This window comes from Amphiprion ocellaris, chromosome 24 (assembly GCF_022539595.1).
Source record: "Amphiprion ocellaris isolate individual 3 ecotype Okinawa chromosome 24, ASM2253959v1, whole genome shotgun sequence".
In the NCBI taxonomy this organism is placed as follows: domain Eukaryota; kingdom Metazoa; phylum Chordata; class Actinopteri; family Pomacentridae; genus Amphiprion; species Amphiprion ocellaris.
Genome location: NC_072789.1, coordinates 15,462,608 through 15,487,843, shown reverse-complemented (window position 1 = coordinate 15,487,843; position 25,236 = coordinate 15,462,608). Strand labels below are relative to the sequence as shown.

The 25,236-nt window shown below is 38.8% G+C and overlaps 1 protein-coding gene across 1 annotated transcript; it reads left to right on the top strand.

Annotated features, from left to right (window-relative positions):
- The first annotated feature begins 6,500 nt into the window (after nucleotides 1–6,500).
- Nucleotides 6,501–24,704, top strand: igfbp2a (insulin-like growth factor binding protein 2a). The gene is made up of 4 exons (XM_023278791.3): nucleotides 6,501–6,995; nucleotides 21,669–21,850; nucleotides 23,461–23,601; nucleotides 23,996–24,704. Exons 1-4 carry the CDS (start codon nucleotides 6,596–6,598, stop codon nucleotides 24,152–24,154), a joined length of 882 nt encoding a protein of 293 aa, XP_023134559.1. The 5' UTR covers nucleotides 6,501–6,595; the 3' UTR covers nucleotides 24,155–24,704.
- The last annotated feature ends 532 nt before the right edge of the window (nucleotides 24,705–25,236 follow it).

The window sequence follows — 25,236 nt, the reverse complement described above, 5'->3', positions numbered from 1 at the left end:
TAGTGCCGCTACAGTGGCCCTGATATACCAAAAAGTATAGTCACTCAAAAAAGACGCTTTTTATTTCTTTCACATACTAATAAACGGACCAATTTAATTGTTTGTTGTTGCTTATTTTAGCGCTTGATTTTACTCTACTAGAAACACACAAAATGTGGAAACGAATCTATATAAACTTCAAAAATGCCCCTTTAAGTGTTTTTCTCCCTTTTCCTCTACAAAAGCTATAACTGCTGCCTCAAGTTAGAATTAAATTTATTTGAATTCAGATTTATTATACAGCACCAGTTCCAAATACAAGTCATCTGAAGGCACTTTGCATAATAGAGTGAAGACCTTACAGTAATATATCGTAGACAGAAATCAAAGCATGTTCTCTGAAAATAGTTGGAAGAAAAAACTCCCAGCGCAGAGAAGGCGATTATCTGTCTAATCAGTTGAGTTAAAACGGGGGGAGGACAGAATAGATAATAGAAATCAGACAAATAATGCATTAGAGAACGGTAAACACTGGGGAGGTTGGTGAGGCATCCACAGATCAAAAATGTGCAGCTCTGCAGCCTGTGAGATAGAGGTAAATCGATGCATTAAAAGAGAAAGAAAGAAAGAAAGGGAGAGGAGAGGAGAGGTGCATTGTGGCAGTCTATGCCTATGACAGCATGACAAAGAGCCAGTTCAGGGTCACCCGAGTCAGCCCCAACTAGGACCTATATTAAAAAGCAAAGTTTTAAGCCTAATCATAAAAGCAAAGAGGATTTCTGCTTCCCAAACCCAAACTGGGAGCTAGTTCCACAGCAGAGTAGCCTAATCTACCTCCCATTCTACTTTTGGAAAGTCTAGGACCCACAAGTAAACCTGTGCACTGACAGCAAAGTGCTCTAATGGGAAGAAATAATAATAATACTGTTAATTTATAATGCACTTTACATATAAAATCTCCAAGTGCTACAATACATTTAAAAGAAACATTTTAGAAACAGTAGCAATATGTTTAGAGCTTAAATAAGAATGTCTTTAGCCCTTTCTTAAATGACTCGGGGGACTGTGGGGCCCTCAGGGGTGGTGGTAGTGTGTTCCACAGTTCAGGAGCAGCTGTCTGGAACGCTCTGTCACCCATTGTTCTCAGGTTGGATCTTGGAGTGCACAGAAGGTTGGTATTAGTGGATCGAAGTTGTCTGGACATGGAGCGAAGGGTTAAGAGTTCTGAAAGGTAGTCCGGGTCATGTCCAAGCAGACAGATTTTGTACTGGATGCATTTTGCGATTGGAAGCCAGTGGAGGTTACGGAAGACAGGTGTGATGTGAGGGTGTTTGGGCGTCCTCGTCAGGATCCTGGCGGCAGTGAAATAGTACAAGAACATCTTTAAGACGCAGCAGAGCTTGGTCATTACAGGATTTGAATGTGAGACACAAGATTTTACATTCTATTCTCAATTTCCAAGGGATCAAATGAAAAAGAAAAACTAATAAGGCAGAAATATGATTTCTGTTGCTGACAGTACAATATTTGAAAAAGCTGAAGGATTTACAAAAAGTTGTTGCGACATTCTGATAATAAGGAATTACAGTAGTACAGCGCAAGTGACATATGCAATGTTGATGCCTATCAACATCACCTGGAGACAAGATGTTTTTCATTCTGACCATTAAATTTATATGAAGTTTAAATGTCTGTATTGCTGCATTACCAAATCACACTGAATAGATCTTTGTTCTGCTGCTGCAGATGACCATTAGGTGGTGCACTCTAACAAGGAAGACAAACTCTACATGGATGTAAATAAAAATATTCAACAAAGCTCTTCCTGCAACCAGCAGTGATTCTATATATTCTATATTATATAGTTGTATCTATATGATTTTACTATGCATTCATTTGAAAGTTTAATTTATAAAACCGAGTGAAATGTTTCAAATACTGCATGCATGAACCGTGCAAAACCTTAACTTTCATGTCTCGTGCATTTAAAAACCAAAGCAGCAAGGCACAGATTTGATGGTAACAGAGGTTTTAATGAATGCCAGCTGTCAAATTTACTAACCTAAGACTTCACCCCATCAGCCTGTTGGCAGATGTAGTGATCTAGCCATATCCTAGTCATGGCATCAGTAAAAAAACAGAGCATGACTGCATAAAATTGTATTATTTTCTGACTAAAGAAGTTTAATTTAATTTAGAGCTGCATTAACACAAACTCATCTGTACTGAAAAATAGCCTGCAAGCCTCTTTCTAACTAAATGCTTGATTTTATGTTAATGTGATGTTGTGAAAACAGGTTAATGACAGTATAAAAAGGATTTAGAGAGGACTTTAGAGACTGGCAGGTCAATATATCTACTGAATAATATTGTGAAGACTGTGAAGGTTTCAACTCAGAAAAAACCATAAGGTTTGTATACTATGATAAGGTCAGCATATTACCTTGTCAAGAGCTTTAGCTTCTGGCCTCTAAAACAGCAAACCTTTCCATTAACTCACCACACGAGGAGAGCTTGTTTTCAGCCGGTCTTTATTTTATTTTATTGGGGAATACATAACACTGTGGCTTCATAACAGATACTTCGCAACAGTTTGCATGAGCAAATAAAGCAAGAACTCTCCTAATTTGCAAATGCATCACTTGTTGCTAGGCAGCAAACAAACATAGTCACACTTTGGCACACACACACAAACACACACACACACACACACACACACACACACACGCACACGCACACGCACACACACACACGCATGCACACACGCCCGCCCGCATGCGCACACACACACACACACACACACACACACACACACACACACATTAAGCATTTTTCCATTTGGGACTTGTGAAGCAAACAGTTCCATGTTAGGATTTATGTACTGTAATTTGGTAAACATTTCCATTCAGTGAGATGTCGCACATTTCGCTTGCTAGAGGAAATCTCATGAACATTTTTTTAACTGTGCATGCATGAAAACTAGTTCTGACAGTTAGTTTGCAACAAAGTGAAGTCATAACCCCGCTGCTGTAAGTGTGACCTGTGTTTTTTAATTAGTCTGGCTCAATAATCAGATGATATACACTCACTGGCCACTTTAATAGGTACACCTGTTCAGTTGCTTGTTAACACAAATAGCTAATCTGCCAATCACATGGCTGCAACTCAGTGCATTTTGGCATGTAGACATGGTCAAGACAACTTGATGAAGTTCAATCCAAGCATCAGAATGAGGAAGACAGCAGATTTAAGTGACTTTGAATGTGGCATGGTTGTCTGTGTATTTCAGAAACTGCTGATCTCCTAGGATTTTCACGCACAACCATCTCTAGAGTTTACAGAGAATGGTCCGAAAAAGAGAAAATGTCCAGTGAGCGGCAGTTAAGTGGACAAAAATGCGTTGATGTGAGAGGTCAGTGGAGAATGGGCAGACTTGGAGCTGATAGAAAGGCAACAGTAACTCAAATAACCACTCATTACAACCAAAGAATGCAGAATACCATCTTGGAATGCATAATATGTCGAACCTTGAAGAACATGGGCTAGAGCAGCAGAGGACCATACCGGCGCTACTCCTGTCAGCTAGAACAGGAAACTGAGGCTACAATTCGCATAGGCTCACCGATATTGGACAACAGAAGATTGGGAAAATGTTGTCTGATCTGATGAGTCTCAATTTCAGTTGGTGTTGATGGTGGTGTAATGGTGTGGGGTGAAATTTTCTTGGCACACTTTGGGCCCTTTAGTACCAACTGAGCATCATTTAAACACCACAGCCTACCTGAGTATTGTTGCCAAGAATGTAAATCTCTTTATGACCACAGTGTACTCATCTTTTGATGGCTACTTCTAACAGGATAATGCACCATGTCACAAAGCTCAAGTCATCTCAAATTGGTTTCTTGAACATGACAATGAGTTCACTGTACTCCAACGGCCTCCACAGTCACCAGATCTCAATCCAACAGGGCACCTTTGGGATGTGGTGAAACGGGAGACTGGCATCATGGATGTGCAGCCGACAAATGTACAGCAACTGCGTGATGATATCATGTCAATATGGACCAAAATCTCTAAGGAATGTTTCCAACACCTTGTTAAAAGTATGCCACAAAAAATTAAGACAGGCCTTAAGGCAAAAGGGAGTCCAACTTTATACTAGTAAGGTGTACCTAATATAGTGGCCAGTGTGTGTATGACTTTCCTAACCCTCCTACTCATTGCTTCTACTTATCCAATCAGCTGTCCAAGCAAGGGGAACCTTAATTAGGTATTATCAAAGTCAAACACTGAACAGCACACTCCTTCATTGTCAGTGTTAAAAAACAAAGAGCCTTGGGATTTCTATAGGGACCTGCTTCAGTTATTAAAAACCCGGTGTGGCCAGACTTGATTTAATAGTATAGGTAATTTAACATTTTGTTTTGCTTCTTTCAGGAATATGCATTTCGGATTTAAAGACAGTTAAGTTTGACAACACAAGATAAAGTGCCTTTTAAGGACACTGCACTCTGAGATTTTTAAAAGGGCTGCTGCCAGCAGGCCTTCTGTGAGGCTTACCAGCTACAAATCAGCCTGGATGAAATGCAGCATTACAGACATGAATTGCATACTTAGTGGTTTATGTCACCACTGGCTTGATTAGGATTGGAATATTTTGCCCATTCTGAGAGGTTATTGTGTGCTGAAGGAAAGTGAAATTTAATAATGTGTAATAGTCATGTTTTCAGGCAGATATAACTGCTAGAACTTCTTCAAAGGAGGTATAGTGTGTACACATGCCTAATTAAAGATTAATGAAGTGTTTATATACTGTATAAATATGCAGATAAAATTAAACTTTAAGCAGAGTTTTGTGGACATGCTGTACTGTAATTAAGTTGTGAAGACTTGCATACACTACTCTCTCCCTACACATACGAAAGCACATATACAGTACGAGTCCATCAGTGACCCCATACCTTTCTCTATCAATGTGGAGTTTATCCAGAGTTTGTGTTTGCTTAACAATTCCATGGGGAGGAATTTAAGTAACTGACCTTGGTGGGGATTACTTGGCATACATGGGCAGATACTGTGGCCTGTTAGGCCTATTAGCTGGTGGCCATCCCAGACAAAAATCCTCGCCCCCAGGTTCATATTTATAAAATGCCAGGCTTTCTCTCCCACTGCTTTTCCATCCATGGTTTCATAAAATGCCATATGAGGTTCTATGTGCAAACAGCCCTCTGGGCATCCTCCTGACTCACCCCTAAGATACAAGACAGCTTCAAATGTGCCCTTTCTCCTTCTCCATGCCCCCAAGGTGAGCTAGGGAAGCCGTTCATGAATGGGGCCAAATAGTATTAAATCAGGGGGCACCCACAAAACAAAATAATCTGCATTTATATCTGCGGAGTAAGATAGGTGTTTATCCAAAAGGCCACTTCTATTCCTGGGCCTTTGGATAAACACCTATTAGTCTGGGCACTGGACCGGGTTAATAGGAGCTTGTTCGGCAGGCAGACACGACACCTCAAGTCTTGGCCTCACCGATCGATAGGAAACATTGCTGTATACATGCATAGTAGCATTATTGTACTCGGGTATATAAGTTGGTAGTAGCTGGCAACTTTTAATTGAGTGTCAATGGACATGTTCGCCACGGTGGGGAAGACTTTCCAAATAAGGAGTGCTCTGCACATAGTGCTTTTACTTAATTTGTTTATTTTTTTCATGCATTCTTGGAGTTAGGGCAGACGGTGCTGATTACAACAAACAGTTCCACTTCCACAGTATGTAGCCTATAGTAATGCAGAGTCTTTCAGCGAGGGAGCTATAATACACCAAAGTGTAAAAATCTGTTGCTGAAAAAAAATCTGTTTTGCATTTAGGTTACGTTTTTTAAAACTAGTAATCTCCTCGAGGAAGCTCCCTTTCCTCTGACCATAAAAAGGCTGAAGGTCAGCTTGAGAGTAGCAGTACAGGTTAGTGTAAGGAAATCTCGAGATAATTTCTCTGTTTAGGTTCAGCTTATGTTTTATCTTATTATTTGATAAATCTGATAAATTGCATGACTGTTCTTAGTAGAGGAAAGAATGACCCTGCAAATCTGCACTATTATTTACTATAAATCTAATATGTGTAATTTGTAATTTGTGCCATGCTAATATTTTATTCAGTGATAATGTATTAGATCAAAAGGAAGACTTTAACAGTGACACCGCGTTGTTTTAATTATAGGTGGAAACTGTTTGTTTTTGTTATATCGTTAAAACTGCAATCATTCTCACTAAAGCAGTTTTGCAAAGTGGAAAGGCATTTACACTTCATCTGCAGTCAGTAGAATGCTGTCTCAGGCTGCAACTGCTTTCACTTTAGCTAATTCAATTAAGCTGTTAAGACATTATTCTGAGATTTACCATAGAGTTGAAAGAAATATATGGAGAAAATCCTCACAAATTCTCTCAACTTAATCCTATATTTTTATGTTTTTTTCCCCAATTATCACCTATTTATGGCCCGAGAGCAAAACTGGGAATTTGTAGGACCCAGCAGATCTCAAAGCCCCCGGCCTCACCTGTTCGCATGCTCATTTCTTCTCCTTTTTTCACTTGAGATTGCCTTCCATCGTCCCATGGTAATGACCAAAAACCTCATGCTTCTAACAATGCTGTCGTACGCTGGCTACAGCTTGCTGATCCTCTCCGCGTCCCTCGCCGGTGCATCCCTGGCCGAGATGGTGTTCCGCTGCCCGGGCTGCACCGCGGAGCGCCAGGCACTGTGCCCAAAGCTCACCGAGACGTGCCTGGAGATAGTGCGCGAACCGGGCTGCGGGTGCTGCCCCGTGTGCGCCCGGCAAGAGGGTGAGATGTGCGGTGTATACACACCAAGATGCTCCACCGGTCTGCGGTGCTACCCGACGCCCGACTCGGAGCTTCCCCTGGAGCAACTGGTGCAGGGCCAGGGCCAGTGTCGGCGCAAAGTGGACACCGAGACGACGATTTATAGTCAGGAGCACCGGGAGCACACCAGCGGTCAGTAAGTTTACTGGAAACCTGGTTTTCTTCTATCAATTTTTAATGACACTGTCTAGACTGCAGTCTCAGGAATATTGTTGAAATACTGCATTGTCATGAAGGCAAAGCCAACATCTGTGCAAATGGGGACTTCTACTCAATAATGAGGCTCTAGTGACCATCTTCCAAGATATTTTATTGTATAAATATCTGTACTACACCATTTAATGCTTGTTATTTAAAATCTAAGCCATTTTAGGAAGCACTCCGTTTAACAGAAGTTTGTATTTGCCAGCAGTTTGTGACCGTGCATTCCTCCTGCCCTGTGCAACGCATTTGAAGTGTGTAATTTCTTAACTGCAGTAATGACAAATTTTAAGCATGTTGTAGGGGTTATTCTGTGTTTCACAGACCTGTTTAAAGTGCTGTGAGTCATCCTGCTGTGCACGCAGAGAAACAAAAGGAACAGCCCAGTTAAACTCAGCTGTGCAGCAAACAGCTGGCCATCTACTCTTTCCCAATACCCCCCTGCCTTTAAACACTGCAACAGAGAACTAGTTAAAATTCTCAGAAGTTGCACTCGGTGGAATAGACACAGAAAACATTGTAGTTTTGATGTTGACATTTCCACAGGGGAGTGCAGAGAAAGACACAGAAAGAGGGAGAGACAGCCAGAGGAATGCTGCATTGATTGGAAACATGGACTTTAGGCTTTGACCAGAAATTACTATAAACTAGTGTTGACAGTGACTGCATTAACCTGGTTGTCTACCTGGAAAAGTGAGCTGGATGTATGTGCAATGGGCAGGGGGTGGGGGGAATTACAATGAAACTTCATGTGGCCTGGAGCCAGCGAGGCTCATGTGGTTTGTGTTTAAACAGAGACAGGTCACAGTGAAGAAGAAAAGTAAACAGCCTCATTAACTGGCTGATTTTGAGGCTACAAATACACACACATACACACAGTAAATGAGTGTCCAGTGTGTGATTTCTACTCATTTCCAAATCCGTGCTTTGTCAGAGTTTACCTCCAGACTGACACGTGTTTATTTTGGCACCAAAGTCCTGGAACATAGAGAAACTACTGGAGACAGCATTCAGTGTAACCCTGTTCTCTGTAAGGAGTCTCTCACACGCTGACAATAGGTCACAAATACTTCAGATCTAATAATCAACCATGATAATTCCTTAATTATACCTTTATGTAACCTAACAGCCAAAGAAATAAAGCAGGCATGAACTGCAGAGTTACATAAGAACAAAACAAGAGAACATAATACATGGATGCATCATGTGTAGGCTTGCTTGCAAGAAGACAATTTGTTTGATGTCACTGTTTTTCCCCCTCAGGTTTGGGTCAGGCTGGGCTTCGTCTTGCAGATTGAAAGGGATGAGATTTAATTAGACATGTCCAAAAAACAATAAAAGCTTAGAATTTGGCTCTAAAAGATGAATGCGGAGTTCTTTTGGATAAAAGCCTGCTGCTGCTGCAGATGGAAGAGAGAGCATTGCATTGAGTTGTCGAAATGAAGTACAGAGCTTTTGGAAGATCAAAAGATAGAAAAAGAGTTTAAAAAAAAATCTCATTTAGGCTGTAAATGCTTCAAAGCTCCTTGGAGATTAATTTTGAAATTCTCTCACATATTGCTGTGGTATCAGCTTCATAACAGGTTCACAGGCGATCTATCCACTGGTGCCTTATTTATGTCATTCTGTTTTTACAGGATATGTTCATAACTGGATGTTCTATATGGTGAAGGTCAGTCTCTTGCTCTATTTGGCGCAGATTGAGACTACACAAATTTAATTTCCTTAAATGAATTTAGCAGCAAAAGGAGGAAGCAATAAAATTTCAGCTCAGAGGACCCTCTCAATGTCTAAGAGCAAACTTAAAATGTTCTGGCTTTTATCCATTGCATCTCCTTTATTCCAGGAATTATTCTGTAAGTTAGATACAAAAGCAAACAATAACAGAATAATTAAGTGGTTATATTTAGTTGAGCAGTGACTCTGGAGCTGATTTGACACCTGGGCAACAGGTCACAGAATAAAATATTGCAGCTGCTTCACTTGAAGGTTTATAAACAGCCAACATCCTGATGTCCTCTTCTTCTGGCTTATTTCATTCCAGCTTCTTATTTGTTTGACAGCCTCTAAAAAGGAACAGGCAAACTGTGTTGTGTCTTGTTCGAAGCGCATATACGCGAGAAGAATTGATCTGATCGGGGTTTATCCAAAGTTGCATTGACAGCAGCAGCAGAATCCCCGTAAATCCCTGAATCAGCAGTATAAGCAATTAACAGCAAAGAGGCCAAAGGTCAGAGCCAATATTTCTCTGACCACAGAAGAGAAAAGACATAGAAAAAGAAATTGAAATTAAAGAGGTAGAAGCAAGTCAGACAACGAAGGGAAATATAGGAAGTATAGGTGACTGCATTTCAGAGAACAAAAACATCTATTGAATTATTGTTACTGATGAAACTTATGATGTAAAACTGTACATGAAAAAAGCTGCTTTTGTGTCTTTCGTGCCTGCGAATACACAAATATGAAGGAAAGCCAGCACAATAGAATAGAAATAGTGCAGCAATTGATTAATTTAATGGTTTGTCTGTTTTTAGTGAAACTTTAAAAGGATTATATGTGGTAGAACTGCACTGGCTTATATTTTTTTCTGCCACAGATGATCTTTCTTTACCTGTTTTATTATTATATCAAGCAAAAATTAATTTATCAAGTAACAGATGTTGCTTCATATATGTTTTTGATATTCAATTTGTATATATTTTTTTTTTATTTAGCCTTTTTTTAACTAGGTCAGTCCTGTTGAGATACAGTCACCTCTTTCTCAAGGGAAGCCTGGCCAAGACATCAGCCTGAGAAACATTAAAATTGCAGCAATTAAAAACAGACAACACCAACTCACACAACAAAATAAATAAAATGCATGCTAGATAAAAGCACAGGATTAAGAATTTATAGTAAAACAACAACAACAAATCTTTAACAACAATTAATCTTTATTTCATGAGGAAAAATTTCATTTAGATTAAGGCTCTCTGATGAGCTCCATTGCCAGGTTGTTAACAGGATTGCAGGCGTACATACATATCACAATTTGAACAAGAAAAGCACTCAGAGAGCGCAGTACTGCACCAAGGTTGCTCAGTCGCTCGGTATCATTTCCAACAGCTAAAATCTTGACAAAAATCGTGGCAGAAATCACGGCACTATAGAATGTGGCCATTTAATATAGATGTACCAACAAACAAAATGACCTTGCAGTGAGCACGTGTGTGTCATACATGTGCACATTATGCACGGATACCGAAACACGTTGCCTAAATATGTAGCAGGTGGCGGGAATTGATGGGACTCGGACACACCCCCACAATTTAATCAATTGTTCCTTGTATCATTTCCGACGGATAAGTCCCGATAAATCCACAGTGGTCGATTTGTAGTAGGATAGCAATCATGTGATCGTCAGCAGGCAGCTGACGTATCTGTCAGCTATCTCGCAATACAGAAATCTTTAACAAATCCGTGGATGCAGACTATTAGCCACATCACTGCCAAAATCTAATCACTTCGTCCTTGTGTCATTTCTGACCTTCCCTGAAAATTTCATCTAGATCAGTTTGTCTGTTTTTGAGTAATGTTGCTAACAAACAAACAGACAGACAGACCAACACCAATCGACAGTAGTAAGAATTACATGAAGACTAAGTGTGTTATAAAAATATGTCACAGGCCACCAATGTTATGAAGTTACTTTGAATTTACTGGGTAAGATCAGTTCTTTCAGGCAACTTTGCAACTATTCCAAGTAAATTCCCCTTTTCCCAGTTTAGTACTGGCTCTTAGAACAGATAGCGGCAAGAAGTCCTGGGAATAAAGACAGCAGGTTTTTTGGCAGATATAGACCTGCAGATATGAAGAAAATCTCCAAGAAATACTGTGGAGTGGCCACGCAGAATTTTTCCTTAAAACAGACTCATATTCAACTTTTTTTTCTCAAAAATAAGATGTTTAAAATTCAGTTTTAGTAAGTAGTGTATTATTGGCATGCCTGCAATAGTTTCCCACATCACATTGACGCCTACAGTTATCTTATGTTGCTCAAACAAGCTAAAAGTGAAAGATATTGAGTTTATATTCTTGTATGATAGAGAAAAGCATCAAGAAACTTTTTTTTTTGCTTAAAAGATGATTAAAACAATTATCATACAAAGAGATGCACAATGATGTCAGCGTCATCATAGGCATTGGCTGATTGCGGCTTTAACCCTCTGAATCCTGAAAATTTGCCTGTGGGTTTGAAAGATATCTTTATAAAAACAACACCAACATGGCACAATTTAAGAAGAGTTAGATTTTCAACCTTTTGAGCTTTGACGGTTGAATATACACTACAGGTAAAAAATTAGGACACACCTTCTTATTCAATGCTTTTTATTTATTTATATTATTTTCTACATTGTAAATTGATACTGAAGATTGACACTTTTTTGTTTAAGATAAGATAAGATAAAGATAAAGTTCTTTATTTCTCCCCACTCCAGGGGAAATTTACATTGTTACAGCAGCTTATGTAACAGTAGACATAGTGATAAGAATAAAATAATAATAGAACAATAGTAATAATATTTACAATATATACAAGGGTGACAGATGAGGGTAAAGTGGCTTAACAGAAAAAATAAAAGTAAAAATAAAAATAAAGTTTAAAAGTGCAGAGATGTGCAGTGCAAGAATGTCAGTGCAAATTTTATGGTTTGGGGTGGTAATGATATAGTCCAGTTTATGTTAACATCAGCCAGTGATGCTGATGTTGTAAAGTCTTACAGCAGATGGAATGAAGGACCTGCGATAGCGCTCTTTCTTGCAGGGTGGATGTCTCAGTCTGCTGCTGAAGGAGCTGCTTAAAGACACCACAGTTTCATGCAGCGGGTGAGAGGGATTGTCCATGATGGATGTGAGCTTTGCCAACATCCTCCTCTCACCCACCTCCTCTATGGAGTCCAGGGAACAGTCCAGGACAGAACCGGCCCTCCTGACCAGTCTGTTTAGTCTCTTTCTGTCCCTTTCAGTGCTCCAACATACAACATATTTACAACATAATTCCATATGTATGCTTTTATAGTTTTGGTGTCTTCAGTATTAATCTACAATGTACAAAATAATTAAATAAAAATCATTGAATGAGAAGGTGTGTATCAACTTTTGACTGGTAATGTATAATTGAAGCAATTCAACTTTCATTGTTCTTTTAATGATTTATGGCATTATAACAGTGTAATAGTTCAAGAAGTTTTTTTTTTTTTTTTAGTTTACTTTTAGCTGGTGTTTCCATAGAGGTGCAGGACTTTATATTGCAGTGAAGAAATGAGAACACAGTGAGTAAAAATGTGACAGGTACTAAAATCGCATAAAAACTGCAAGGAGTTAAAATGAAAAACATGTCTTAGACCAAAGACTCCTGGAAGGCTAAAAGTTTACAGTTTTATTTGAAAATGTCACATAAAACTATATATGGCATGATTTACGTGAATGTTGAAGACTTTATTATTTTTTTCAGTTTTGTCCATGTGTTTGAATGTTTAAAATATTAACATTTCAAAAGCATTGCACATTATGTATTAAGTTGATAAAGACAATAATTACACTTTATGCCAAAACCATCCAGATATTTTAAGGTTAAATAGAATGGAGTAGCATGTTGTAACATCTCTATCACTGAGCTCACTCCATTCTTACCTTCAATCAACAATTGATATTAGATATTAAGCAACTTAATATCTAGAGGTTTTCATGGAGTCTCAAATATCTAATATTGATATTAGATATTAAGCAAATTCATATCTAGAGGTTTTCATGGAGTCTCAAATATCTTGGGATGGATTTGTCAAGGATGATCCAGAGACAATAGTTAGCATCTGACACGGACCATGAAAATTAATAAAAGGCCTTAAATCTTGAAACAAAATCATAAGGAATTGTATGATGTGGTGAAAATGCGAGGGTGAAAGGAGATACAATTAATATAAGAATATTTATTGTAGCGTCCAATAGATGCTACAATGTCAGATATGACACCAGATCAGATTAAATATGTAACATTAATGATATAAAATAGATAGCACCTCAGCAAGAATGCTTTATTCAGTTTCAGAACTAACAATATAACAAACAACATTCTGTATTTCTTTGATTTTTGGCTAAAATGTTTCCCTATTTCAAACTAAAACCTACAAGTTTCCCACTACCCTTTCTGTTTATGCACAATATCACTTGATATTCTGTTCCGTGCCATGTGGTCACTGAAATAATATTGTTAGCTAACAAGGGGCATTCCGGTTTCCCTGCAGGGGCATCCAGACAGAACCCGCAGGACTGAAATAGCTCAAAGATAATCCCAGGGAATTTCAGGGAAGAAGAAGTTCCGGCAAAGTATTTCACAAATTAGTTCTAAGCGTTGTGGAGTTGCTGAGGAGATCATGGGAGTTTGACCATCCAGTCCACATGTCTTTTTTGGCCTTGGAAAATACTTAAAACTGTGTTCCCCAGGAAACCCTATATGGAGTACTGCAGAAGTATAGAGTACTCGGGTTGTTGCTACAAACCATCCCGTCCTCTGAACACAAGGTCAAACACATTTCAGTTGGGTGTTGGACCAGGGTTACCTCTGGTCTCCGATCATCTCTTTGATATTCATGGACAGAATCTCAAGGTGCAGCCAGAGTGAGGATGGTGTTGAGGTTAGGAGATCTCACAGTTGCATGATGTTTTTTTTTTTTTTTTTTTTTTTTTTTTGCAGAGGATGTGGTTCTTTTTCATTAGCTTGTACTGAGGCAGTTTGCATCTTAATGTGAAGTAGCAGTCATGAGAGTTAGCACCTCCAAGTCATCCTGAATTGAGTAATCATGATTTAAAAAACAACATTTATTCCTAAAAAGTTGGCATTTGTGGTACAAAGTTTTGTATAATGTAAAAGACTGAGGTTACCTAGAGCCAATGGAGTTTGTGCCCTCACATCCCTCATATCTTTCCCTCAGTTACAGAGAATGATTGTTAGTGGCTGCATGTGATGCTCTACAGGTTCAACGTGCTCCAGCATGCCTCAGTTCCTGTAGGTCCTGTCCAATCACCCCAGAGTTCAACCAGCGGTGTTGGTAGTGAGTGAGACGCCTGTTGTCAGATGCCATGCTGTGTACATACATGCCAGAGCCTGTGTAAAGCCTGCGTTTAGATGGCTGTTTCGGGCCAAAAAGCCTGGAAGGTAAACATATCTGCACTCTACTGAGTTTGTGTTTCTAGAACACCGTCCCGCTCAGCTTTGCAATGGATTATGGACTGCAGTAAATCGACACAGTGCCTTTCATCAGCTTCTTAACTGGCACATGACCTACAGTATTTCTCACCTCAGAGCTACCTTGGGAGGTGATTTGAGAGACGACTTACTTTTTAAAAAGATCTTCACACTGAAATTTAAAGACATAACTCATTTTTATGGGTGAATATTGTTCCCACTTACCCAGAGGCACGTGGGTGCTTCCTTTTTTCTTCCTTTTGAAGGATATAATTGGTTATCTTAGCTTACCTTGGTGGATGTCTCAGGAATCAAATAGTATCTCACCTCAGATAGGTGTGCAAAAGTTTTAGAAGGATATGCAAAGGTAGAGATTAAGCTCAGAAAGAATTTAATTAGTTATATTTAGTTTATAAACAGTTTTTCAGTAGGATTTTGGTTGAAAAAAATGCCCCTTTAAAACTTTTGTAAATACTCTGGCTTTTTTAAAACTGGTAAGTGTATATGGTCTGTCTGTAGACAGATTTTGCATCATTAGAACTGTTTCAAAAGCTCCATTTATATCTAAATTTGTATCTGAAATATGATGGAGAGAGAATATGCTTGGATCTTCCCTTTTTCAACCTTTCCATTCTTCATGACATGGCCAGGTTTGCCATTTGCTCAGTTGACCAGAATCTGGACAATCAGACATGACACTTCTGGCCTCAGTGCCATCTGGGAATTCTGGCTATTGTGTGAGGATTAATTGAAGCAGTAGACTGGACAGTAGGCCTGCTGCTCTGTTGATACTGCTGATCCCCAGCCCACTGCTATGGAGCAGCTTGTACTGCAGAGGCCTAGTGTCCCCTAAAAGTGGGGTCCTGACCCTCTGTGTCTGGGTGTGTACATGTACATTCAAGAGAGAGATCACTATTGTACACTGTGCATTCATGTGTGTCTATGGGCACCCAGACTGTGTATTTGAGCAAACACCTCAGGTTTCCTCAGAAGAGAGGGAATGATGGTATTGCACTTGGGTACTATGCGGATTATGTAAGACAACAAAACAAAAGGTACCCCAGCCGCCAATATTTCTGAGAGTCTTGTGTGTTTATCAGCGCAACTTGTGCATGCACACACATCCAAGCACACACCTGATTCCAGTTGACTTTTGCCTCATTTTGCAAAGAAACTTGGTCTTCAAAGAAAAGTCTGAGAGACCACAGTGAAGCGTCAGCGGGGGAACTGAAGTCCAATAACACCAAATCTATCTGATGGAAAAAGGTGCCAGCACCCTGTTATCGCTTTGTTTGGAATTTCCTTTCTCCTGGTCTCTCTTAGGCCTTTTGTAATCATATTTTACTACCAGATGTCAAATTTACCTCTTGCAGGGTGCAGAGAATGACTCTTCAGTCCCCCATCACTAAAACACACATTCCCAGCCCTACAAATTTCTTTCCTCAAGTCTGCATGCTTAGCCTGCATAACTGTGAAATATTCACCTTATTGCTGACTATTTGGCCTTCTCTTTTCTCTTTGCTTATTTCCCTTTTTTTTGTTCAGGTGTCAAGTGAAAGTGAAATACATGATTTCTTGAAAAGAGTCAGCTTGAAAAAACCTCGTATATTATATACCCCTTGTATATTTGCGTTTTGAACTGTTTACAGCAGCTAAATTGAACTAGGATACACTCTGTAAGAGTTTGCATCAACCAACATTTTTGATTGTCATCAACCCTCAACCCCAAAGTGTGCTCTGATGTAAAAAAACAAAACAACAACAAGAAGTTGGGCTGAACCTGATGGCCTCTCACCATGTTTGCTTCAAACATGGTGAAACATCTGAAGGGTTTATTTTTTAGGTTGACATTTAAGAAGATTTGAAGGAGATGCGATGGTTAAAGTAAATCAAAATCACTTGGATAAATCACTGGATGGTCAAAAAGACTTGGAAATGGAAAGCTAGTTGTCTATAGATTTGAAATACATACAGATTCTTGTTGAATGATATATGAGGATAGTCAGTACAAGTGACATTCAGCAAAGTGTGAACTGCTCAGTTATTGTGTACTTCTGTTGTAAGATGCCTTGAACAGAATCAGTGAAGAGATTCCTAGCCATATTTTATGGGTGGCTCCATGGATATTGGTGTAAGAAATGTGATCAAGAAGATGGGAGACTCCAACTATAAAAAATATAAACTGGACCCAATGTAGATTTTGCCACTGTCCCCTTTAAAGTACTTTTTGTGCAGCAATACACTGCTCCAAGCACTTCTGCCATAATTGGAAGGCTTCCTGGACATCCTGTTTGTCAGCGTATCAAAGATGGTGATCTGTGACGTGCTGGATCCTCACACCTGTGTGAAAAGGGCAACTCTTCAACTTGAATTTAATTTTGGGATAGAGGAAGAAGTCACAGGGGGCCTGGCAAGTAGGGAAAGTGGCGATTGTGTTGGTATGACCAAAAAACATTTTTTCAGTGTGCTGAGCTCAGTTGCACAATGGCGTGTGCCACAGATCAAGTTATTTATGGTGAATGTTCTCCGTCAGGCACATTAAAATAGAACTTGGTATTGACAGCTCATCTCAAGTGGACAACTTTGCAGTGCAAAACAATATTAAAGAAAACAATGGCCATGCTCTTTGCCACATTTTTAACCTAGTTTACCTTTTTTTAGTCTTAGTGACTGCAGGTTCTTCCACTGAAGACTGTTGTTTGGTCTCTCTAATTATTTGTGATGGGTAATGAAGAATGGGTCAGTTTGACACAGAATTTGGTGTTTGCTCTCTTTGCAAGTTTGTGGTCCATAATGAAATCGCAAATGCGCATGTGTACATGGTTCAAAATGTTCTTTTAGAGAGCATTCCAGATATGGCAGGAGCACTGGGAGCAGTGTGTTATGGCACTACTTTGTAGAGGATGGCAGCCAAACTTAAATCAGGCTTTTGTTTTTGATATGTTCTGTTGTGGAAAGTCTTGAGCATGACTTGTGTCTACCATCAATTATTTGCTGCAGACTAATGTTCCTCAAGCAAATATTGAATAAACAGAACAAACATTTAATGATTCCCCAAGGATGAGCTCTACTGAATTTGGTGGTCCAAACTTTTTCTCTAGTGTCAAAAATCTAATTCATGCAGTGAGGTATCTTAATGTCTTCTGAACGGCTTGTACAAACATTTGTGGTTCTCAGACAATGAATCCCCATGACTTTGGTGAACTTATTTACTTCATTATTGATATCATAATGTTGACATTTGTAGTAGAAATGATTGACAACTTGATAACAGTTGCTTTGGTATTAGATGTATTTTTGTGAAACAGTGAGACACAGATGACTGGTTGATGATTATTATCAATTACATCAAACTGGGACAGCTTCTAACTGTGGTCATAATCATCAAGTAAAAATTGCAGTAAAGTGGAAAACTTTAAATGTCTGGTTAACTTTTGTGTTCATTAATCAACACTTTTAACATCTCCTAAAATCGAATCACGTTGTCAGGGTGAAAGCAACCATGGAATCCTGACTGTGACTCAAGTTCAGCAGTGGCCAACATTTCTCAGCCCACAAGCTTGTTAACAGAGCTGCATGTGGTTCTTTCACTCTATGAGAAAGGAAAGGATTCTGGTGACTCACTGATTGTGCTGATACATTTTAGAGCATTTTTGCTGTGGTTTCAACAGTTTGTAGCTATTTTTCCCCCCACAGCATTATCTTTAGTGAAAATGTCAAATGCGACAAGGACATAATAATATAACCAAGACAGAGTTAAAATTAGCAAAGCCAGTAATATTCACAGATGTGTGAAATATGCTTTGAGTTGTGCCAAAATGCAGACTGTCTGCCAGATGAGGGAAGAGTTGAGATTCTGCCTCAGTTTTATAACCAAGAGGCAACAGGTGGGCTCAGTGAGCTGCCTACTTTCTTCATTTTAATTAGAATCAATCACCAAACACAGTGGGAGGTTCACCAGCAAAAGACAAAAAGTTTAGCAGTTTATTCTTCTCCCTTTTCGCTATTCTCTCAACCCCTATCCCGAGCAAAAAAATAATTAGAAATTGCATGCACAAAACAAAGCAGAAAAACGGATTCAATAAGACTTTTTTATTTTATTGAACTGAATTGTCTTCATTACTTTGTCTCAATGGAGTTATGTGACGATTGGCATTGGCTAGTCTGTTTGTGTGTCTGTTTGTTAGCAACATTACTCAAAAATGGATTTGGATGAAATTTTGAGGAAAGGTCAGAAATGATACAAGGATCAACTGATTAGATTTGGGCAGTGATACGACTTATAGTCTGGATATATTTGTTCCGGATTTCTGTATCATTGCGAGATAGCGGCACGGCGTCACTATGACTGCAAGTGAACACTATGTCAGCTGCCTGCTGATGATCGCATGATTGCATCCTACTAAAAATCGACCATTGCGGACTTATCCGTCCAAAAAGTCGTTTTGTTTGTTTGTTTGTGGGTAGATCTATATTGAATGGCCATATTCTATAGAGCCGTGATTTCTGCCACAAATTTTTTTCCAGATTTTAGCCACTGGAAATTATACAACTACTGAGTTGCCTTGGCAGAGTACTGCACTCTCTGAGTGCTTTTCTTGTTGTCATTGCATTGAGGCCAATACAACAAAATTTACAACAGCTCTTGCAACATTCATCTGTCGCGCGCGCACACACACACACACACACACACACACACACACACACACACACACACACACACACACACACAAACACAGGTTAAAAAAAGCAATAAATATCAGGTCATAAGTCTATTTGGATGGTGGAGGGGGTGGCAGTGGTATCAGGGGGCAGAGAATTTAGTTCTTGGACAGCTGAATAGTAGCAACTAATGACTGAAATGGTCGGATGATTACATTCTCAAAGACGCTGTAACAGTATACATTCATGAGTGTAATTTGATTCCTATAGGTTTCACAGTTAGCAATGACAGAAGGGAAAATAAGTCTGTTTCTGAACGCATGAAGCATCTTTCCTTCCCATCAGAAGGAGCACTACAGTTTTTTTCGATTGCTAACAGGCATTGGTCGAAACTGAAGTCACATGTTCAAAACTCTTAACACAGTCTGCAAAACAGAAGTCCATGTGGACCGAACTATGAATCACTTTCTATTGCTTTCACACAAAATGCATTCAGTGATCACAGTCACCAAAATTAATGAACTCTTTTCTCAGTTACTCATTCACCATCTGCAAAACACTATACTTTTACAGCACATTTTTCAAATGCTAACACACTTTGTTCAAAACAGTTAAAAACACAATCAAAACGGAATGATGGGGGAAATGCAGCCACGATTGAAAATCATATCAAAATGTTGAAAATAAACATAAATAAAAAGATTATGTAATTCCAAGCTCAGCTGAGTGTAGTTGTCAGCTGAAAATCGATTCAGGTGGTCTGTGTTTGGCCTCATCCGAAACCATATAAAAGGGGTGTCTTCTGATTGTTTTCCTTTGGAAATATGGATCAAAGAGCACTGGTTCAGGTTGGCAGAGAGAGAAGAATGGCCAGGAGAGGGAGAGGAGGAAGGAGAGGAAGACCAAGAGCTGTGGTCTCTGATGAAATTAGGGCCACGGTGATTGACCATATGGTAAATCATGGACTCTCTTTTAGAGAGGCTGGTTCAAGGGTGCAGCCAAACTTGCAGCATTCGACAGTTGCATCAATTATGAGCGTTTTCCAGTAAAATAACAGGTAAGACATGCATCCCACAATTACTGTGTTGTACCAGATTTTACAAAAAAAAGTTATCTTGTTTTACATCAGCTGGCATTTTGGGAAATCTATTGAGTACAGTATTTTGTGTTTCATATTACTGTACTGCAATGTAAGATGTATAGGTTGCCACCTACAGGAGAAGGAGGTCAAATTTTCACAGATGTCCAGGAAACACTTGTCATTGATATGGTCATTGCAAACAATGCCATAAAGCTGTGGGAAATTCAGAACAGAGAGCTGAAAGACAATGTAAACTTTACCAATGTGAACAGCGTCAGCACTACCACAATTGCCAGAGTCCTTGAGAAGCATAAAGTAAAGATGAAGCAACTGTACAAAGTACCTTTCGAAAGAAATGATGAATGTTTGTTGAATTACTAACCAAGCAGACATACATAACTATGCATAATGTGACCAACCTCCACTTGAATTTGTATATGTGGATGAAGCAGGATTCGACCTGGTTAAAAAAAAGACGCAGAGGAAGACATGTCATTGGGCAGCAGGCAACAGTTGATGTACCAGGCCAGAGAGGCACTAATATTACGATGTGTGCAGCTCTTTCCAATGATGGTTTGCTTTTACATAAACCTCTCATTGGCCCATACAACACAGAGATACTCATTTGTTTTTTAGATGACCTCCATATTCAACTTGTGCCAGCAGGGGAGATTGGACAAAGGGCAAGAAATACTACATTTGTTGTTGTGTGGAACAATGTGGCATTCCACCACTCTGCTGCAGTGACTGCGTGGTTCACTGCACATCTTAGGATGTCTGTGCTGTTTCTACCTCCATACTCGCCCTTCTTGAACCCCATTGAAGAATTTTTTTCAGCATGGAGGTGGAAAGTTTATGATCACACAAGCAGCTCTCCTTGCTGGATGCAATGAATGCTGGGTGTGGAAATATATATAGCCTGTCAGGGGTGGATCAGACACTCAAAAAGGTTCTACCCACAGTACATCGCCAGGGAAGACATAAGATGTGACGTGGATGGAAACGTGGCTAAATGCAGACGACAGGGTGTGAATGTTAGAGTATACATGTGTTGTTGGTTTTTGAGTATATAAATGAAAAAAAAAGGATATAAAATACTTCCACCAGGTTATTCACCCAATTGATTCACATTTTAAAACATACTGAGATCACCTTCACCATTTGAGAACCTGCCCCTGAATTCTGAGACTCTGCATTTTTTTTTGTTTACAGTAAACTTTTTATTTTTTTAAGGTCCCAAAGTACCTATGAAAAGGCACAGAGAAAATGCGTAAATGTTCTTGAAGTAAATTGCTGCATTCCTGATTCATTCTTGTTGCAGTATATTACAATAATTTAGAACACTCGAAGTGCAAAGATCTTATTTTATAGAGATGCGAAAATCAGAATTTCCCCTCATGGGATTAATAAGGGATAATAAATAAGATAAAAAAAATAACTTTGTCACTGAAAAATCAATATTCCTGGTGGTAACCTATTTTTGACTGTTTAGTTTATCATTTATCTTCTTTTAGTGTTAAATCTGAAATCTGAAAATAAATGTCATTTTTTAAAAAAATGAACTGAAAAAAAAATAAATGCAAAGATCTCAGATATATTAATGTAATGCTGTCATGTCATACATCTCTGTATATAGGTGAGGCTGTGGAGCTCCAGCCTGAGCAGGGTGTGAGTGAGGTCACAGCTATTCGGAAGCCCAGTAAAGAGACAACCTGGCTGGGACCCAAAGAGAGTGCCGTACGCCAGCACAGACAAGAGATGAAGACCAAGATGAAGACCAACAAAGTGGAGGAGGTGAAACCTACTCGGCCTAAACAGGTATGGCAAAGCAGAATTCTATAGGAAAACTCTGAAAGTTGCTCTTGTAATGTCAGGAAAAGAAATTCAAATGAATTCAGTAAATTCAAGGCAGTAAAGAGGAATTTGTCACTAATGCTCGAGTTTAGTGTTTTTTTATTTGAAGTGCATCATTTTTAAGATGGCCTGGAGTACTATAATCACAAATATATATTTAAATTTAACACCAAGTGCTTACTTTTCTTGTCATACTGGTTTCTATTTTTTTTAAATTTTAATATATATACACAGTAGATTGATGAGTGGTGTAAAAGAACATGTGGCTCTGCAGCAATGCCTGAGTGCATTTTTGTAAATTGTAACTAATTTGTTAGTGTTTAAATCATGTGTATTTCTGATAAAATTGCAACTAGTTACCACAACTTAAACAATAATTCTAATTTCCGATGAATATTTTACCTAAAGTACATCTGTTGGCTCATACCAATTGTCAGTCTACCACCAGCACACTTTTTTTAAACTTCAGTTTGTATACTTTTGTGATGACCGGACATGTGTTTCATTTATTAGGCAAATAAGAGGATTGATACAGGGTAATATTGGTGACAAGAATGTGTAAATGAAGCAGTCAGTGTGGAGACTGTAAGACTATGGAGGAATGGAAAAACAAGTGCAGCAGCTGCAGATTTGGTGCAGCAGCTGCAGATTTTTGCAAGTTCTGTATCAAAAAGTGTGTTGTTGCTCTTTTTGAAGGTAGTACAGTTAACATGTGAACCTGCTCATAAGTAATGTTACTGCCATTTTGAGAGTGAAATACAGCAAAGACTGTATTTTCTAAAGGGATTAAAGCAGTTGTAGCACAAAGAAAAGGATTTTTTCTACTTAGTTTTTCTACCATTCAACTCTCCCACCAACCACTGTGCTTGAATTTAAAGACAGATATTTACTGACTGAAAATCCACCTGACCTGCTCTGTATCCCAGAGCTGGGAGGTACGGGTGAACACCAACCATTTCTAACCATTGTGTTATTTTCCATCAGCCATTAAAATCATTTAAAGGTTATTGCTGTACCAGAAGCTTTATATCTGTCTCAACAAGATATTTGGCTCTGTTGGATTATGAGGTAAAACTGAAGTCACTGGTGAATTATTATACACTACTGGAAATAATCATAATTCATTTGCTCTTAACAGAAAGCCCTTTAGCTTTGTAATGTGTGGATCTGTGTGTCTGTATTTTATATGGGATTTTATAGTAAGTCAAAAATGTGTTGATTGCAATGCAAATGAAACTTGGTCTTGATGTGTCCTGGAATAGTTTTCTGTCTGTTGTGTGGATGGATTGTGAACTCTGTGACATTTTTAAAATAGGATTTCAGACTTTTGTTTTTTGCTGACAAAATATGAAAGCTGCATTCAAGATCTGATGTCTGATTTAAAAAAAAAAAAAAACTACTCCGAAAAACTTTAAGTTCACAGAACAATTTGTACAACACATTTGTTGCTGGAGACCAGTAACATTTTATCTATCTGACATCGAAACCTGGTGCTTCCAACACACCCAAATGTATATATATGTATATAGAGGCCTGTGAACATACTGGTGTTGTTGTTTTTGCTTTTTTTTAAGACTCAGTGTCAGCAGGAGCTCGACCAGGTCCTGGAGCGGATATCCAAGATGCCCTTCAGAGATAACAGAGGTCCGCTGGAAGATCTGTATGCCCTGCATATCCCCAACTGCGACAAGAGGGGGCAGTATAATCTCAAACAGGTGACTCCAAGCATTCTGGGGAAGAGTGTAGGAAATGCAGAGGGTGTAGCCACCTCATAATAAGCAGGTATGAAGAGCTTAGGGAGGAAAATCAGTTGTATTTCCATAGTAGAACAGATTGGTTTGTGTCATTACCCCTTAAAAGACTATAATGTTCTTGATAATATAACAAAAATCATTTGTGTATTAATAATTTGTCCTAAAAACTTTCAAAACACCTCAGTTCTATATTTTTGAAATACTTGCACTTTATAAAAAAGATATTGGACCTCACATCTAGCCCTGCATGTATATTAGCCTACATACACTAAATACATACTCATATTTGATGTCTTAGTATTTCTAATAACATCATATATGTACAAAAAGCTACAACAGAAATTCTATGTTGCAGTGCAAGATGTCTCTCCACGGTCAGAGGGGAGAGTGCTGGTGCGTCGATCCCCACTCTGGCCGACCTATCCCATCAGCCCCGACTGTGAGGGGCGACCCCAACTGCAGCCAGTACCTCAGAGAGCTGGAGTTGGAGCTTCCCGATATGGCACAAATCTAGTGTGTACTTGTGAACAAAGAACATCTGAGTAAGCTATATATTATCTTTCTTGGTGTATGTGTCTCTAGTTCTAGTTCTAGATGACACTGACATTTGAAATCTTAACCACCAAAAAATATATGATTTAATGATTCAAATGATTAAATGAATCCAACTTGCTGCATAAGCTGCAACTGCAGCTTTCTCGTAGACAGAGCAGCAAAGATAAGACTCGTTTTCTGCATAGATATTCAGTAGTTGCCAGCTGCAGTGTCAGTAACTATGCTTTAGTAATTGTGACTTTGCTCAGATTGCTTTGTTGTCAGTGTTTTGTACGATCTCTGTTGAAAAAAATGAAAAGCCTTAAATGTGTTGGATGTTTTTCCATGTGTTTTCATGCTCTTGCTTCCAGACTATTGTTAGGCTTTGAGTACTGCTGACTTTTAATACACAGCATTGAAGATGAAATGTAATACATGTTGACAGTAGCGTGCATTAAATGTTCAGCAGGAGGACGTGACCTTAATTAACTGATATACAGATAATGCCATTAAAATGCTAATATGTTCAATTTGTGCATGAGCTTTCAATTTGAAAACAACTGAACGCTGCAGGATCTTAAAATCTTTGTAAATGAATGGGTGGAACTGAAATACAGAAATTCATGTTTTAGTTTTTTTCCTTATTGTGGACAGTGACAGAGTTTTCTGAACATGCTTTATCAGTTTTAAAAAAATGTATCCCATATTTGTTGCACAAAGAGAGAATCTGTACCCAGTGTCGACTAGATGAAATGTGCACTGGAATGCAGGAAGAGTTGACATGCTGAGCAGGCAGGCAGGGAGGCTAGAGATGTGAATCCACACGTGTACAAGTATACTCATGCAATATAAATCAGAATTTTATCAGTTTACTGTCATATAAGTGAGCCTCAGATGCGTGCCTCTCAAAGTACATAAATAGAGTGAAGACATCGAAGAATCAAATATAAAGGAAAGAAATACAAGAAAATAGCTTTCATTATTGATATGTCAAATACTTGTCATGGCTGAAACATCTGTACACATTTTAAGATTACTCAAATCCCGTAACTGAAGTTCTGG

Excerpts from the sequence above, each read along its gene's own strand:
- igfbp2a (XM_023278791.3), top strand. The coding sequence starts at position 6,596 with ATGGTAATGACCAAAAACCTCATGCTTCTAACAATGCTGTCGTACGCT. Across the intron at positions 21,851-23,460 it reads AACCTACTCGGCCTAAACAG|ACTCAGTGTCAGCAGGAGCT; the intron begins GTATGGCAAAGC and ends CTTTTTTTTAAG. Across the intron at positions 23,602-23,995 it reads GGCAGTATAATCTCAAACAG|TGCAAGATGTCTCTCCACGG; the intron begins GTGACTCCAAGC and ends TCTATGTTGCAG.